The following is a 19987-nucleotide window of genomic DNA, read 5'->3' as shown; positions in this document are numbered from 1 at the left end:
TATTGTTATACTAACCTTTAACCGAACGCTAGTAGCAAGAATCGAACTTGGAATTTTGTGTTTGGCTTGGTTCACTCTTATGGGTGTCGTTTGTGTGTGGTAGGGTGTAAAAAAGATGTTTCTTTAAAATGGTCACCCATGTGTTTAGTTAGGGAATTCCTTATGGGTCATAAAGATATCTGAAGAATAAACTTACGAGCCATAAGATTGCTTTAAAAAGGTCACCTATAAAATTAACTGAGATTTCTTATGGGTCATAAAGATGTTAGGGGAACAAACTTACGGCCCATAAGAATGCTTTATATAACGAAACCTTTTTTTTTCTTTTAAGTTTTTTTAAAATAAAATACCTACACTTTTTTTAACAACATCCATAGTTCACGAGACCAAGAATTGTACTTGATTTTTCTTTTCTTACCAAAAATTTTGTTGTTTTTTTACGATTCTCACGCTCTTGCGTCCCTTGATAAAGGTTAAAATAACAATTTTACACAAAAACACATAAAATGAAAATTAGGGGTTGCCTCCCGTACAACGCCTTTTTTTAATGTCTTAGGCTAGACGTGGACACACTTTTTCAGTTCGTGTATGTTGGGTTCTCCAAGTCAATCATGTCATGATTTTATTTTTGGAACCCTTCATAGAATAATTTTAGGCGGTGTCCATTTACTTTGAATGTTTTACCTGTCTTTTGGCTTGTTATCTCAACTGCGCCATGATGAAAAACGTTAGTAACAACAAATGGTTCAACCCATCTGGACCTTAATTTCCCAGGAAAAAGCTTGAGTTTAGACAAAAAGAAAAAAACCTTTTGCCCTACACTGAACATTTTTCGTGTGATTGCCTTTTCATGAAATGCTTTAGTTCTTTCTTTGTAAATTCGAGAGTTCTCATAAGCATCATTACGAATCTCCTCTAACTCTTGAAGTTGTAATTTACGATAAACTCCTGCTTCATCCATCTCCATGTTAAATTGTTTGACAGCCCAAAAGGCTTTATGTTCTAATTCAACCGGAAGATGACAAGCTTTCCCAAAAACAAGTCGGTAGGGTGACATACCTATTGGTGTTTTGTAAGCTGTGCGGTATGCCCATAACACATCATTCAAACGTAAGCTCTAATCCGTTCGATTTGGATTGACCGTTTTCTCTAGGATTGACTTGATTTCTCTATTTGAAACCTCTGCTTGTCCGTTTGTTTGTGGGTGGTAAGCTGTTGAAACGCGATGTGCAACTCCATTCTTCTTGAAAAGTGCTTCGATTGTTCTATTCCAGAAATGAGTTCTTCTATCATTGATAAATGCTTTTGGCATTCCAAATCTGCTAAAAATATTGGACTTGATAAAATATGAAATAACTTTAGCATCATTAGTTTTCGTGGCTTTTGCCTCTACCCATTTAGAGACATAGTCCACAGCTAAAAGTATATAAGTGTTACCAAATGATGAAGGGGTTGGGCCCATGAAATCGGTGCCCCATACATCAAAAATCTCACACACCAGGATTGGTGTGAGAGGCATTTGATCTCATGATCTTAAATTCCCAGTCTTTTGACATCCCTCACATGACTTGCAAAACATATATGAATCTAAAAAATATACTAGGCCAATAATAACTGGATTCAAGTACCTTATGTGCTGTACGTTTTGGACCAAAATGTATACCACATGCTTGTGAGTGACAAACATCTAAAATTGAGGGTACCTCTCTTGTGTCGACACATCTTCTTATCACATGATCGATACCATATTTCCAAAGGTATGGCTCGTCCCAAACGTAATGTCTTGATTCCTTCTTAATTTTCTCTTTTTGTGCGTGAGTCAAATCGGAGGGAAAAGTGTCAATGATCAGGTAATTTACGATGTCAGCATATAGAACGGTGTAGCCAGTTGTGCAGCAAACAAACTTTCATCAGGGAACAGATCATTCAATGGCATAGGGTCATCATTGTTGATGATCCTGCTCAGGTGATCAACCACCAAATTGTGCTTACCACTTTTGTCTCAAATTTCGAAGTCAAACTCTTGAAGTAGAAGCACCCATCGAATCAATCTTGGCTTTGCATCTTTCTTTGTCATGAGATACCTCAATGCAGCATGGCCGGAGAATACAATTACTTTTGTACCGAGTAGATATTGCCTAAACTTTTCCAAAGCAAAGACAATAGCTAAAAATTCCTTTTCGGCAGTCGAGTAATTGCGTTGAGCTTCATCTAGGACTTTAGAAGCGTAGTAAATCATGTATGTCACTTTGTATTTTCTTTGCCTTAGTACTGCTCCCATTGCATAGTTGCTGGCATCACACATAATCTCGAATGGGAGGTCCCAATCAGGTTGTTGGATTATTGATTTCGCCAACATCTCCTTCAATGCATTGAAAGCTTCTCTACACTCTTATGAGAAGACGAACTCTACATCTTTTTGTAAGAGTTCGCACAAAGGTTTGCTGATCTTTGAAAAGTCTTTGATGAATCTCCTGTAAAAACCTGCGTGTCCAAGAAAAGATCATACTTCTCGTACACTTTTTGGGTAAGCTAAAGTTTTGATAACATCAATTTTTGCCTTATCTACCTCTAACCCTTTTTCTGAAACAATATGTCCAAGAATGAGACCTTGATCTACCATAAACTGACATTTTTCGTAATTTAACACAAGATTGGTCTCAATGCATCTTTCCAAAATCTTTTTTAGATTATTTAAACATTCACTAAAATATTTTCCATAAACAGTAAAGTCGTCCATAAAAACTTCAATTATTTCTTTAACATACTCTGAGAAAATACTTACCATGCATCTTTGAAAGGTAGATGGGGCATTACAAAGACCGAATGGCATTCACCAGTATGCAAACATACCAAAAGGGCACGTAAACATTGTCTTTTCTTGGTCTTCGGGTGCAACAGGTATCTGGTGGAAACCAAAAGTATCCATCTAAACAACAATAATGAGTCTTACCTACTAACCTCTCCAACATTTGATCGATGAAAGGCAAAGGGAAGTGATCTTTTCGAGTGGAGGCATTTAGTTTTCGGTAGTCAATACACACTCTCCACCCATTTTGAACACGAGTGGGAACCAATTCTCCTTGTTCATTCTTAGTAACAGTGATACCGGTCTTTTTGGGTACAACTTGAACTGGACTTACCCATTTGAGATTGGGTAAACCATACCTGCATTGAGTAGTTTTAGAATCTCTTTCTTAACAACTTCCATCATGGGAGGATTCAATCTTCTTTGTGCTTCATGTGTGGGCTTGTAGTCATCTTCCATGAGGATCTTGTGCATGAAAAGGGATGGACTCATACCTTTGATGTCAGCTATGGTCCAACCGATTGCTTCCTTGTATTGCTTGAGCATGTTAACCAATTCATCCTCTTGGTTCTTGGACAGTTTGTTGGATATGATTACTGGCAATGTATCATTATCTAAAAGATAAGCGTACTTAAGATGATTAGGAAGAGTCTTTAACTCTAGATCTGGTGGTTGCACAATGGATGGCAGGAGCTTTTGTTCAGTAGCTTGTAACTGCAGCTTGGTTGTTTCATACCTAGGTTGTGTATCCAAGAGGGATACCAGCTCTATCAGCTCATCTTCAAGTTTGAACTTTTCAGCGAGTTCTTTTGTTGATGCTTCATCAAGGCTTTTGTTCAAGATTAGTGCTAGAGTGTCATGGTTAGATAACTCGAAGTAATCATCAGTTAAAGGATAAATTACATCTAACCAATTCATATATGAAACATCGCTTGGATACCACATAGCATCATAAATATTGAAATTTATGATCTCGCCATCAAATTCCATGGAGAGGGTACCACTATAAACATCAATCTTTGTTTTAGCAGTCTTCAGAAATGTCATTCCTAACAGAATGGAACTTGAGTCTTATGTGTCACCATCTTCCATGTCTAGCACATAGAAATCAGCTGGAAATACCAGCTCATTTACTTGCACTAACATGTCTTCTAATACACCTTTTGGGTGGACCATGGATTTTTCAGCCAATTGAATGACTACCCCTGTCCTTTTCAACGGTCCTATGTTAAGAGTTTTGAAAATGGAATATGGTAAGACGTTGATAGAGGCTCCGAGATCAAGCATAGCTCTTGGTATGCTTAGATTTCCCATTTTACAAGGTATACTGAAAACACCAGGATCCTTGCACTTTGGTGGAAGTCTCTTTTGTAAGACGGCTGAGACATTCTCGTTGACCTTGAAGGTTTCATTCCCTTTAAGCTTTTTCTTTGAAGTGAAAAGTTCTTTTAAGAACTTAGCGTATCGAGGGACTAGCTTGATAGCATCAAGTAGAGGTATATTTACTTCCACCTTTCGAAATGTCTCCATGATCCCATGCTCTTCTCTTTCTTTCTTCGTTCTCAAAAATCTTGAGGGGAATGGAGGAGGGACTTTGAACTTAGGCATTACTTCATTCGACTTGGAAGTATCCTTTTCTTCAGTCTTCTTTTCAACAACGACCTCTTGTTCTTCTTCTTGCAATTCTGGGCCGTCGAACTTCTTTCAACTTCTCAACGTGATGGCACAAGCGTTGTGCTTGGGGTTTGCTTCTGTTTGTGTAGGTAGTTTTCCTTGAGATTCGAGTCTACTCACTGAACTAGCTAACTGAGCATCTATTGCTCCATATTCTTGATGCTGGCCTTTGTTTCTTGTTGGAACGTTTGAGTACTGGCAACCAGATTCTTCACAATGTCTTCTAAAGACATTCCAGAGCTGCTTGGTTGTTGTGTTTGTGGTTGACGATGTTGGAAATTTTGTGGGTTTGAAAAGGGTTGACGTGGTTGATGTTAAGGTGGTCTTTGTTGGTAGCCAAAGTTGGTGGGTTGTCCCCAATTATGATTTACTCGTGGTTGATCGTATCGCCTTGTGTTTTGTCCAGGATATCTGCCAGCTGCATTCTCTTGTTCGACATTTTCTTACAACATTGGACACGTATCAGTGGGGTGTCCTTTTTCTATTCATATTCCACATGCTCGTTTTGGTGATTCAGTTGTTTTATCCTTTGTAAGCATCATGACTACTTTTGTTAACTCAGCCAATTGAGTTTCAATGTTGGGAGTACTCACTCCTTTCACAGCACGTGGTACATATGGATACCATTCTTCTTCATGTGTTGAGTGTTTCATGTCATCCGCAGCCGATTGGATTATGGCTCTGATTTGGGTTGGAGTTTTGTCGAGTACGTTTCCTCCACTTGAGGCACTCAACAATCGTCTCTCCATGGGTGCCATTCCTTGACATAAGTATTGAAGTAGTTGATGCTCTGAGACTCCATGCTGAGGATATTTGCTACATAGTTCCTTGAACCTTTCCCAGTAAGCATGTAAAGGCTCTCTTTTTGCTGGTTTGATTCTAGTGATTTCTATACGAAGAGTGGAAGCTTTTGCTTCAGGGAAGTATGTGTCAAGAAAAGTTCTTGCAAGACCATTCCAGGTTGTTACTGACCCTGGCGGAAGGGTATAAAACTAATGTTTTGCTGAATCTTACAAAGCAAAGGGGAGTGCCCTAATTTTGATTTGATCTTCTATGACATCGTTTGGCTTCATTCTGGTGCACACGACGTGGAATTCTTTGAGGAAATTGTGAGGATCTTCATTCTCCAGGCCTCAGAAGGTTGGCAATAAATGGATAAGGCTTGATTTCAGCTCGAAATTTCGCATAGCGGGGTAATTGATACAAAGAGGTTGTTGGGGAACATTGCGGTTTGCCCATTCTCGAAAGGTTTGCTCGACTGGGTTCGCTACTTCCATTGGGTCCGAATCTTGGGTCGAAGTCGAGTTTTGTGACGTGAGAGTGGAAGATGAGTCAGAGTCACTTGACAAGGAAATGTTTTCCAAAATGTCAACGACCGATGGTGTTGAGTAGAGGTTGAAGGATTTGCTAACTTCTTTCGAAGTTTTGCCTGTTTCCTTAATCTCTTCACGGTTTTTTCTATTTCTAGATCGATATCGAGTGGGTTACCAGTTCTTAAAGAACTTGGCATAAAAGTGAAATTTTGGACGCAGTCCCCAGCAACGGCACCAATTTGTTGGGTGTCGTCAGCTCCAGCAAATAAATTTATAAACGTTAACTTACTATGTTACACACTATTAGGGATAGTATGAGTGGAAGTAAGGTTCGTGTCCACAGGGAATGCGTTTTAACAATTTTATAACTGAGAACGATATAGAACTAGTATTCGTAAAGGGGGTTTTTGTGCAAATTATAAATTATATAAGCATAAAACTAAATAGCGGTAGTAAAATGATTAGCATATAACTAAAAGGTAAAATAACTAACTTAGAAAGAGACAATTATCAAAGATAGTTCCGACACAAGGGGTATTTCATACTTCTGATTCGAGTCACGATCATCAATAATTATGGTGTAATGATTTTTATTATTTAAAGATTTGTATCAATACTAAACGTCACGCCGTTTGGACGTTCCCTCCATCTATGTCTAACTAAGTGCAGTTCGTTAATTAGAACCAACTCGCTACCCTAAGCTCACGCCGTTCGGATCTTAACGTGCGAGTTTCATGTGATGAAAGTATTAATTATCATTTAGTGTTCACGCCGTTCAGAATACTAAATCACATTGTATAATTTCTATAACGAGATTGAATTCATAGACAAACACAAAACCGTCATTTGTTCCTTAGTTATCAAGATTAGAATCATATTTCATATTTTAACTTTGAAGAACGTCATTAGCATATTAATAAATTGATCAGGTTCATCAACAAACTAATTTGAATCCTAACTGATGTGTGTAAAACGATGCTCTCACAACTAAGCTTTAAATTTATTAAACGAAATTTCCTAAAGAAGCCACACAAAACCGGCAAGTGTACCGATCACTGTTAGTATAGCACTAAGGAAGTACGAGTGTCGAACACAAGGACACGTGAACAAGTATCTAATACTTAAGCCTAAATAAGACTTACCTAAGAATAATATATTTTTAAATGATTTTTATATTATTAACTACTTAACCAAACTTAATTTAATTAACTTAAAAGACTTAATTTAAGAAGACTAAACGAAACTTTGAAAATACAATTTATCAATGGGAAAAACGTCTACCTAGGTAAGAATCCTATTGAAGGTATTGTAAGCTATTGGATTATAGAATCTCACGACACCGGTTCCTAAGGTTGACACAACTATGGTTCACTCAGGAAGCTAGATTACCTCTCGGTCTCACTAACAAACCTTAACCTACACATAGTTGAATTTAAGAACAAACCGGGTGACGAATTGTTAACGTGCTCTAATGCCGACTTACCTCTCGGTCTCACCGACACACTACCCTAATGGAGATGAATACTACGCAACCAAGGATAGAGGAACAATTCAATTTAACTTAAACTAGGTCAACTAATCGCTCACAAACCCAAACCCGACAAGAACCGAACCCGCTCTCGCGCGATCCTAATCCTAACAAGTAAAAGCCATGAGACGACCTTACTTCCTATCACCTCTAGGTCTCTAAGAAGGTGTTCACCCGCTGATTATATTCAATTAATACACTCACTTAAAACCTACGGTTGATCAACCCTCAAACAAACCCTAAACACTAAGTAAAGAGTCCTAACAAGCAACAATCAATCAAAACTCATTCAATTAATTAAAGAAAGAGGTTTATAAGTGTAATTAACAAATTCACAGCTACTAAACACAACCTAATTCAATGTTAAACCAAACTTTACATTAACAATTTAAGCCATGATCATCAACAATCCAAACTACTTACTAAAACCTAACAATAATCATCTAACCTAGGTAGAACTAACAAGTTTAGCTACACATTAATTTTGGACAGCAGATAATATTCAAATTAAACATCATAAACATAAACATAAACATAATTAAACTCATTCAATAATCAAGAACAATCAAACACAAATCAATCTCTAAGTTACTTGCAAAACAATCCAACAAAAAGATCAAACTAAACAAGTTAGGGTTCTTGAACAAGAAACAAAGTCTAAAGATGATTACTTAAGGTTTATGAGCTGAGTTTATGGATTTATAAGACCTTTAGCTGCTGCACACAACTCCCTTTGATGTTCTTCTCTTCCAACCGTCCAAAACCACCAACCCTAGCCGCCACAAGACTTTTTCTTCCTTCTCCTTGCTGCTGCCGATCGCAATCTGCCTAGGGGGTTGGGGCTGCTGAATTTTGGTTTTTAGGGCTGTTAGGGTTCTTTTTTCTTTTGTTTAATTAATAGATTATGCATTTAAGACTTCTAACTTGTGGGCTTGGGTCGGGCCTTGAGTTGTAGTCTTCAAAGTTGCTCAAATAAGCCCCTATAGTCTTTAAATTTCATTCTTTTTCCACCAACTTTCATAATCTACAAGTAAATATTCAATTTTGTAAAATCAAGCATAAACAAACCATAAAACTTAATAATTAAACTAAAAAGCAATTAAAACATGATAAAAATGATACGGAAAGCAAGTGTGTTTTACAACTCATCACTAAATGAGTTTCGGATTTAAAGTTCAAGAAATTATACAAATGAAACCTTTCAACAATAAAATCACATAACTATTTCACATTCGAATCATAATACAAAATAGAGCCCTTAATGTCGAAAATAATAGATTATTAGCCTAACATAGCAATTAACATAACCAAAGTAAACTTACAAAGTAAAGACATACTACTCGTGGGGTGTTCGGTAAGAACTTCGGAACTCCCGGGAAGTGGTTTAACCTCCTCGAGACTCTTGGAACCTCCTTGGCACTCCTATGGAGTTTATTTAACTAATTAGAGAGAAGAGATGTGAGAAATGGTGTCTCTTTGGCTGAAACTCGGGCAGCTTTTTATAGTTGAAAATCTGGAACACTTGTAGGTCGTAATGTTTTCAACAGTATACTTATGACCAATAAGAGTAACTTTTTATCTTATCTTTTCTCCCACTCCTTATTTTTAGGATCATGTTTCCTACCGACAGTCTTTATGGGTAGTAAGGTTGCTTTATGACCCATAAGTCTTATTTTTTTAATGTCTTGATATTATCTATTCTGGATTTTCTGGATCTTGGTTCCACCGACGATGACTTTTGTGATACAATAATGACCGACAGTTCTTTATGGATCGTAAGGGTGTTTGCAACCCATAAGTGTCAACTAATGCTGGAAATCTTTATGGGTCATAAGTTTCAGCTGGTCTTTAGTCTTCAAATCTTTACAACACAGAAGTTTTGCCAGTGTCTTGTATTCTTTTTATGTTCAAGTCTTGTCTTTGCTTTTGATATTCATTTCTTCCGGCTTCATTCTTTCTATCGGTAGTTCATCAGTTTTCCTTCGGACCAAGTTGCTTCATTCCCATTTCGGACCTTGTTACTTCATTCCCGGTTTTATTCGACTTCTGAATTGCGTCCTTTTGTTGTTATTTCTTATTTATTTGGACAAATTCGTCATTCAAACCTATAGATACATGTTACAAATAATTTAGTATCAAACTCAATTAATTTGTAATGAAAAGTGTATAAAATCGGGGATAAATGATACAAATAATGTGTATATTTTTGCACACATCAATCTAGTTGTTTGGATGTACTGATTAGTGTATCTGAAGTTGATCCTGTGAATGCACAACCTGTTGAACAACAAAATGTTCAAGTTGTTGATGAAGTAAAGGATTTTGAGGAGGAGGAATAAGAAAAGAAGATGAGGAGATGTTAGATTTTGGTGATTCGGATATTGATAATTTTGATGATCTAGATTATGATGATACATTGCAAGGTGGTGCTGGTGTGATTGCTGGTAAGTCTGAAAAGAAGTTTGATTTTGTTGGTGGTGACATTCAACAAAAAGAACCACAACATGAATCACAGTCTAAAAGTGAGCCAACAGAAAAGCCTATGGAGGAATTAGAAGAATTGATTACCTCTAGCTTTCTTGTTTCTAACATGGTGAATGAACTGGAAGAGGGGGAGATTCCTGTCGACAAGACTGAATTGGCAAAGATGTTAAAGGTATCTGTTGAGGACTTAACATTTGATTTTGAGATGTATATTCCTGAACCGGAAATTCATGAGGACTGGTTGAATCCCCTAATGTGGAATTTGTTAATAAACTAGAAGCGGTTAAGTATGTTGGTGAACAAGAAGAATTTGATGCTTTCGATGAAGTGTTTTATGAGGAAATAAAGATGGAACCAAATCCTAACAAACAAGCAAAAAGTCAATAAAGATGAGATGAATAATTGGTTTCCAAATCGTGTTGAGATTTCTAAGCAAGTGTATCTAAATCTTGTAGAGTATTATCAGAAAACTCAAAAGAATGTTGCGATGGGAAAGTGTTTGAGTATCGCTTATGTGAGCAAGATTAAGAAAATTGGGATACGTAGACTATTGGAGTGCAATACTTCAATAGTTTAATGGAGTTGAAGAGTTTGCCATGGTTTGATGCATATGATATTTGTATGCATTATGATTTGTTGTATAAACCAAAAAGTGGCCATGTGAAGGAGATATGGTAAATGAGGCGAAACGTGTTTTCAAGAAATGGATACCTCAGTTGCATAAGGTGTTCAAATCAAGAAATCGTAAGAGTCCCGAAGGTGAATTGATAAGGACTTTGAGGTATACAATAAAAAACTCGCTATGCACAATACCGTTGTATCCAATGGAACATGATTTTTATCCTTATTTCCTTTGTTGGTCTTATTTGGCGTTGACTGGAGAATCCAATATATACTTAGATAGGGGAAAAGAAAAATACGATGTTATTCGGGTGTATGATCCAATGTGGCTGGTAAACTGTTCGGTGAAAGATATTGAGATATTGCATGTGAACAAGATTCAATGTAAGGACGAGAAAGTAAAGACTCAAGATAGCCAGTTTCAAAAAGTTGTGGACTTATGCTTTGAAAATATAATACATTCTGGTAGAGCTTGGGAAACTAACGGGAGGGAGTCAGTGAATAACAAGAAAGGATTGAAGCTGAGATGAATGCTAAACTTCAGGATCGAGTTACCGAGGCCTCGCGGAATAGATTTCAATTTATATCTATGAGAGTATCTCGTCCTACACCACAACAAGGATCTACTAAGCCCTTTTTTTTAAGAAGATACAAGGAAAGAGTATCGGAAAAGAGTTTTTGATATGGATTGTAGACCTAGCAATAACCAAGGGAGAGTTTGTTAGAGCATTAATGTCTATTTCTAGGTCTAGTGGGCTAAATATTTCAAATGTATTGTGTAAGGGGTTGAAATTGTCATTTATGTAAACTATCTGTAGCATATAAGTCATAATCATCCTTATAAGAATTATACGGGCGTATAAGTCTTATACGTTGACCATGGACTTATACGTAGGTACTGTAGCAGTATAGATAGGCGTATATGTTTATTTTTTTGTAAAAGTTGATAACAGTTCTAATTTTGTACTCAAGTTGTTATATCAATATATCAGAGCTTATTAGTGAATGTGTTGTTAACCCCTTACAATATAATTCCGCGATAATGTTTAGTATAGAAATAACATACTAATCGAACCGAATCACAACGTTTTCAAGTAAATGATGTCATGCATGATCTGGATCATGTACTTTTAAAGCCAATGGGAGTCTGAGCTCTCAGACTAGAACTCAAAGTAGATATAGTAAACCAGATTAATGAAGCACATAAGTTGGCACTAGAAGAAGGAGACATTAAAGTCGAGAAGGAAAATGGTATCATGGATCAGCTGGAAAAAGGAAATGATGAAATATTAAGACTCAGTAAGAGATTTGGGTACCAATAATCGGAAAATTAATAATTAAGTTTCTCGAAGAAGCGCATAAGTCAGAATACATGATGCATCCTGGTAGACATGATGTATCACAATCTAAAAGATGAATATTTATGGACCGGTATGAAAAAGGATATTGATCTATATGTCACTAAATGCCTAACGTGTTCTAACGTAAAAGCTTAGCATTAAAAGCCGTTAGGATTACTACAACAACCAGAGATACCAATATTGAAATGGGATATGACAAACCATGTATTCCATTATGAAGTTACCTAAAACTTCTCATCAAAATGATGCAATCTGGGTTATTGTAGATAGACTAACCAAGTCTGCTCATTTTATTCCAATACAAGAAACATATAGCATGGATAAGTTAGCACAACTATATGTGGAAAACATAGTATCTTTACATGGTGTGCCATTATACATTAACTCCGATAGAGATAGTCGTTTCACTTCAAAATTTTGGTCAAGTTTTCTAAAGAAAAGAGGGACGCGATTAAATCTAAGTACCGCTTATCATCCCCAAACAGATGGGCAAAGTGAACGAACAATTCAAACTTTGGAAGATATGATTTGTGCCTGCGTAATTTATTTAGGAGGAAGTTGGGATACTCATCTTTCTCTAATGGAATTCTCGTATAATAATAGTTATCATACGAGTATCCAAATGGCACCATTCGAAGCTCTGTATGGACGGAAATGTAGAACACCTGTATGTTGGGCAGAGACAATACCCGAAATTGTTCAAAAAACCACCGATCAAATAATACAAATCCGTGAGCGATTGAAAGTAGCTAGAGATAGACAGAAAATCTATGCGAAAATTCACCGTAAACCATTAGAATTCAATGAAGACGATAAAGTACTACTCAAGGTATCACCTTGGAAAGGTGTAGTACGATTTGGAAAGAAAAGAAAATTAAGTCCACATTTTGTTGGACCAATTAAAATACATAAAAGAACTAGACCAGTTGCTTATCGACTAGAATTACCCGAAGAAATGAAAGGCATTCACGACTTATTTCACGTATCCAACCTACGTAAGTGTTTAGCCGATGAAACCTTTGCACTTCCTTTAAAAAAATGTGAAAGTTAATGAGAAATTTAAGTTTGTAGAACAACCGATTCAAATTGAAGATATCATGATCAAATTCCTTAAACGAAAGCGACTCAAGCTAGTGAAAGTCAAATGGTATTCAAGACGCGGACCTATGTATACGTGGGAGCTCGACTCAAAATGAAAAAGAAATATCCACATCTATTCTAATAAGTCTCGAGGACGCGATTATTCAAAAGGTGGGGAGGATGTAACACCACGTAAACTACCGATATAGATTTCAGACAAAAATAATCAACTCTTAAAGTCAAAGGACTAAAAATGAATATTATGAAATTCTTGACCAATCGCGATACGCGATGAGGCAACCATAGCCTCATCGTGATACGCGACGGAACTTCAAACAAACCGAGATTTGGACTGCTTCGCGATACACAATGGCCAAACCATTATGACCATCACGATACGCGACGACCTTGTTAAGTAACCGGATGCACGTGTCCAAAAACGTGGAAACACGTAGCACGCTTTGACAGGCCACGTATCAACACGTCGTAACCTCGTAGAAATTGCGGAGTCGGGATATGCTACGGCCACCTGAAGACTCCATTGCGTATCGCAATGAGTACGAAATCTGCCAATAAATAGGAGGTTACAGGATTGAACCTCATTCATCCCAAAATCACACTCATATTACACACACTTAGCCTAGGGAAGGGTGCCCAATTACTACGACGAGCCGACGCTTCATTTTCTTGAACTTCATGAAAGTATCGAAGCTCTAAACAAGTTATCAATCGTTTAAGCGTGTTTTGATCAAGATCCTACCCGTCAAGTTCACTCTTTTCTTATTATTATCATTCCAAGTGCTTGCACTAAGGTGGGGGTTATGTCTAAGATATTTAAGATATAGCTAACACATTAAACAAGGCTATGGCCTTTAACCTTGAAAATATTCTATAACATTCACAAAAGAGCTTTCATAAACGTTACTTCTCGATGATGTATTGTTAACAAAGTTATATTTTGATGGGTATGTAGTAAAATGTAAGGGGGATATCACTAGTAGTGAGTTTTTTGTCAAAGGAAAGTAATTCGTATAAATCCCAATCAATCGCGGGACCTGTTTACATACCTAGAGAGACTCACCAATGTGTTAGAACCTATTAAGCCAAAACATGCTATATTAAACGTCACATTTAAAACAAGTGTTTTTCATTCATAAGCAAAGTTGAAAACTTTATCAAGGTTAAGCTTAAGGGAAATAGTTTAATCAATAAACACAATCCAATATTTTTAGAGACCTATTTATGTATAGGATAATATCATTTTCATTTTCAATCAAGAAAGGTTTCAAATGCACATCGACGGTACAAGTGAATACATTAACCTTTACAATCAGTCAAAACATATTTATACTCTATATGATGAACGTTGTTTGTCTTAAAGAGTTAGTCAATGTTTACATGAGATTATGTGATCTCTAAAATGTTATAATACAAGATAGAAAATAAAATCAACTCAGACCGAGTACACATATGTCTGGATCCATAAATAACTGTCTAGCCTAAACAGTCAAAGGCTACATGGCCACGGGCTAACAGTCATAACTAGTTATCCATTAAGGGCTACATGGCTCGAAGAATACTTTTGTGTGTGTAGGGTAGTGGTATAAATCTCAAAACTAGAAATACTTCTGCTGAGCTTGTACAGAAAACTATGTTTGTATTGTAATTGTCGTTTAATTATTTATGGAGTCATACGTGTTCACGAGAACATAGATGATGTATTTTTCCACCCAATGTAGGTAATTAAGTATTATAAGAAGTAGAAAGGATTGAAGTCGTCATGGAGTTAAAGCGCGTTACAAGATGGCTCAATTTTTGATAATAAAAATTCTTCTAATTAAAACTCGTATTTTGTAAACGAATACTTGGGTATTTAATTCCTATGTAAATTTTCAATGTAAGTTAATATTCTAAACAACCTAAAGTCTTTAGCCTAAATTAACCCATAAACTCTGATATATTTACAAAACATGTACCAAATTGTGGTCACACTCCTAGGCCCAAAAGTGGTGTGTGATAATATTTTTGGACTTGGAACTTTTGGTAGAACTTGTTATTGAAGTGTTTTACTTAAATTAGAAATTTAAAAGATGACAACTGATCCTGAGGATTTGAAAACCTACCTTCTCTTGGAAAATGAAGCTGGAACTACCAATCAACCTTAAAAACTAATTAAGTGGGATAACAACTTTGAGGAATTCAAGTGGCGTTTCAAGAACTATATAAGAATCACCGATTATGCTCTTCTCAGATCAATCGGACCTCACATTCCCACTACTGATACGGCTGATGGACCAGTTCCAAAAACTATAACGGGATATACTAAAGATGAAAAAAGGATGTTGAGTGATGATCAGAAGGCCTATGGTGATTTGAGTATGTGCCTTTCACTATAATTTGCTCAAACTTTAATAGATCACACTACTGCAAAAGGTTTATGGGCTGCTTTGCTTAACAAATTTGAAGGGAATGTGGAGATGAGAAACAGTAAGAAGACCATGTTAAAGGATGAATTCAATATGTTCATTCACTTACAATGAGAAACTGTTGGATCACTCATCCACATGTATGATACATTGATCACCAAGATGAAGAGTGCCAAGATTGATTATGATTAAATTGAAATCATTGATAAGCTATTGAAATACTTGCCATACACCTGGAACGGCAACATAATCACATCAAGAGAACAATGAACTTGCAAATAACATATGTATCTTACTTGACTTCCACCATAAAGTCATTTGAAATGGATGAAAACCTCAAATTGGGTAACCATATCAGTTATCTGAATCATGCTGGAATCTCTACTGGTCTGGAGTAAGCACAGCTTCCAAGCTCATCCCATTTTTCATCCAGTAGATGGGTGAAATTGTTTTCTTCTTAACCAACACAGAACTCTTCATTCAAAACTTGCGTAAGTCAACAAGCACCTTCTAGTTCAAACTCCTTTCAGGAAGGAGTAGACAAAGTTGTTGAACAAGCACTAAAATCTCATGGGGTTAAGATGTCTACAAGTAGTTCATCCTACCCCACTCTTAAATTTGATGAATCACATGTAGCACTGTTTCATGCCTTTCTGTCAAGTCATGAGGAGTTGTTGCGGGTAAGGCGTCTACCTCCTTCTTTTCAACAAGGAGACATTCCTGAAATCAACAAACAAAGATCTCAAGAAAATGGACATCAGGTACCAGATGGCCATGGTTGTTCATCATGCGTCAAACTTCATGAAGAAGTATGGAAGAAACAACTTCAAGAATTATGATGGAACCATATTGGTTTTGATAAGGATAAGCTTCGGTGCTACAACGGCAATGATATAGGGCACTTCTCAAGGGAATGCACAAACCCATCCAAGCTATGTTCTTTATTATAAATATTACCTCAAAACTTTCATTATTAAGTTCAACCTCTTTTTCACTTTCAATATCATAGTCATTCTCATCAACATATAACTCTCTTAATTCTTCTTTTCCAAATCCCCAATTCAAATCTTCTTTAGATGGTCTATCTTCTTCTGTCTTTGATGACCAATAAGCAATTAGCGCCAACGTCCTCTCGTTATCGAAACCTTTGCATGTAACACCGTCTAGATACAAAAGCCACAAGTACAGCAAGTTACTATTAGTATACATATATGTACAACAATTACTAAACACTATAACCACTATACTAATATGTACAATATAATTTGTTACTTTTCTTATACACATATGTATGCATAAACAAACTATACATATATGTACAAATCTTATATAACTATTTCTATACACATATGTATGCATATCTACAAGTACAACTAGGCATTGTTATTTATACATATATGTACACAATTACTAAACACTTTGACTACTATACACATATGTCCAAAACAGTTTATAATTTATTATACACATATGTATGCATAAACAAACTAGACACATATGTATAAATAGTTATATAACTTTTTCTATACACATATGTATGCGTAGATAATAGTACAACTAGTTACTATTTTTATACATATATGTAAAACAATTACTAAACACTTTGATTACTATATACATATATACAAAACAGTTTATAACTTTTTTATACACGTATGTATGCATGAACAAAGTATACACATATGTACAAATAGTTGTATAACTTTTTCTATACACATATTTATGCATAACTACAAGTACAACTAGGTAATGTTATTATTCATATATGTACAACAATTACTAAACACTTTGATTAATATACACATATGTGCAAAACAGTTTATAACTTTTTATACATGTATGTATGAATATACAAACTATAAACATGTGTACGAACTGTTATGACCTAGTATACACCTATTTATATACAAGCAACAATTACCACAATTCATCACTACACACATGTACAATTACCAAGCATTTGATTACTATACACACATATAAAAAGAGTTTTTAACCATTTTTCAATTAACACAATTCATCACTATATCGAGCAATAGATGCGTACCACATGAATGTAAAAGGACCCACAAAAATTCTTGAGTGATCACATGGCTTACATTTGTTTTACAATTTTTCAAAGCATCCATTGTGTATTCATTATAGTTACAAAGAGCATTTTCCATTTTCTGTTGACTATATCATTGTAGTTACAAAGAGCCTTAAGAAGTCAACTTTAAACATTTCTTCATCCTCATATTCATTCTCCAAAATCTTAGCTACAATATCTGCAGGACTTTTCTTTAAAGGCAGATATGTAGCCTTCCAACACGATAGCAGTTGATCATCATTCTCAGTCATCTCAACTTCACTAAACTTAATACCTCCAAAAGGTATACCAAGCAACTTATTTATAGCCTCTATGCTTACTGGTATACGTTTATCTTCCCTTATGATAACCGCCATTTCATTTTGGTTAAAACACTCCACAACATAGTGTCCTAATTTTGAAGTTACCTTATCCGCTTGTAACTTTAAGATATTTCCAAAACCTATGATTTTCACAATATTCTATTGTCTTCTTGTTAGTATTTTAACTGCTTCTTATAATTCATGCACGGATGCCCCATGTTTTCTTTTTTTTTTTCTTTGGTGATTCTTCATGCAATACATGTTTTCTTTTCTTTTTGATATCCTTTAACAACATATCATCTTAAAAATCATCATTGTTTGTATAACATACCAACAATATCAACAACAGAGATTTTACAATTAATAATTTAATCTATAATTAAGCCTATTTTCATACAATACAGTTTGTTGATGTTATTATAAACGTTTTGTACATATGTGTATAGTTTTTTATACATATACATACATGTATATTATATGCTAAATTAGTTTTAATTATAGATAAATTATATAGATTAAATTTAACAATACCTTCATCAATTAATTTCTCTTTTCCACGTTCCTTACTTTTTCTTTGAATCACTTTAGATGTTTCTGCTGTTTTTTTTTGATTGGTTCTTCAAAATCATAACAACAATATCAACAATAAAGATTTTACAATTAATAGTTTTAGCTATAACCAAAACTAATTTAGCATACAATATACATATACATATATGGATAACGTACTATACACATATGTATAAACAGTTTATAATAGCATCAAAAATTGTTGATACTATTATAATCTGTTTGCACATATGTGTATAATTTGTTGATCATATTATAAATTGTTTGTACATATGTGTATAATTTGGTATACATATATGTACATGTATATTATATGCTAAATTAGTTATAATTATAGATAAATTATATGGATTAAATTAAGCAATAACTTCATCAGTTAATATAGATTAAATATACGCATATGCAATAACATAAACATGGTATATCAACAAAAACAAAACATATCCTATTGTAGCACAAACAAGAACCACACATAACCTTGATGTGTTGTAAAACAAACTAGTTTACTGTGCTATATGTCATTGTTTTAATCACTTATTTATCTAATAACGAGCCAAGTGTGGGGGTCAAGAAGGAGCCTTATGAAAAGAGCCATGAGGTAGTAGTTGATTCAGTTCTTCTGGCGGTACACCTTGATTATGAGAAACCAAAGCATGAACCGTACTTAATCTCCATTCGGTACGTGTTGAGGTTTAAAAAGTTAGCTAAAAGAATAAGGAGTATATCTAGGCTCATAGATCATGGAGTGCAGAAGAGTTCACCACTCCCGTTTCGGAACGTGCTGAAGACTTTTTGTGTAAACTTAGCACTTTCCGGGAGGCAACCCGGTTATTCTGTTGTTGGTTATGAGATGGTTTATGAGCTAGGGTTTGAAGCAAGTGTGGGGATGCAAATTGCATCATGATTTGACTTGACGATATCGTAATGATGGGCACAAAACATGACTTAGGACACACGACCACTACTGTTTACTATGAGAGTTTGTTCCATTTTCTTTTCTTTATTTTGTTTTGTCTTTTTGAGACAATGTGAAATTTAAGTGTGGGGATGTGGAATTGACCTTCTAAATAAGGTAATATTAAAAAAATAAAAAAATACAAAAACACAAATATATGTTTTATTTCTTATGTTTTGTTTTCTGTTTTATACGACTCTACATGCGAGCGAGTTTGAGTTATGACAAGTATTATTATATGCATGGTAGTTCTGATGGCGTTTTGGAACTGGTTCTCCCGAGGTTGTGGCCGCGAATGAAATGCTATACGGTCGTTCGATTGATACATAGCTGGTGAAGATTCTGCATATAAACTAGGGGAGTAACCCGTTCTCTATTTTATTCTTGAAAATTTTATGTTTTATTTGTATTTTATTTTATTTCTTTCCTTATTCTCATCGAGGACGATTTCGATCTAAGTGTGGGGATGAGAGTTTATTTTACTTTGTTGTAGAAAAAAAATTAAAAAATTAATTAATACTAACATTTTTGCACTCTTTCGTGGAAAATTATGTCGGTTACTCAAGTTTGAGGGACATATACTTGTATATGTTTGGTCCGTTATCTACTTGTAGACATACGAGATAGCCATTTACCCGAAAGCTGAAAGTGACTGGGGTGACTGAATTTAAAAAATAAGTTTTAAAAAAATGTCCCTTGAAATTTGTTTTTCTTCTACGTTAAGCAGGAAATGATATTATTAACGTTGTGTTAATAAGCTCTCGGAAATTTTGAA

General features: G+C 35.2%; 1 protein-coding gene across 1 annotated transcript; it reads right to left on the bottom strand.

Moving 5' to 3' along the window:
* Nucleotides 1-3880: 3880 nt before the first annotated feature.
* LOC143570755 (uncharacterized) lies at nt 3881-4417 on the bottom strand. The gene has a single exon (XM_077056326.1). It carries the CDS (start codon nt 4415-4417, stop codon nt 3881-3883), a length of 537 nt encoding a protein of 178 aa, XP_076912441.1.
* Between the last annotated feature and the right edge of the window lie 15570 nt (nt 4418-19987).

The sequence above is a fragment of the Bidens hawaiensis genome, unplaced genomic scaffold, assembly GCF_021521415.1.
Source record: "Bidens hawaiensis isolate Kalapana, Puna unplaced genomic scaffold, B.hawaiensis_p1.1 tig00025028_1, whole genome shotgun sequence".
Classification (NCBI taxonomy): domain Eukaryota; kingdom Viridiplantae; phylum Streptophyta; class Magnoliopsida; order Asterales; family Asteraceae; genus Bidens; species Bidens hawaiensis.
The sequence above is the reverse complement of the archived record's forward strand: the minus strand, read 5'-3'. Positions and strand labels throughout refer to the sequence as shown.

What these genes read in the sequence shown, in the direction of transcription:
- LOC143570755 (XM_077056326.1), bottom strand. Translation starts at nt 4,417, where the DNA reads ATGCCTAAGTTCAAAGTCCCTCCTCCATTCCCCTCAAGATTTTTGAGA.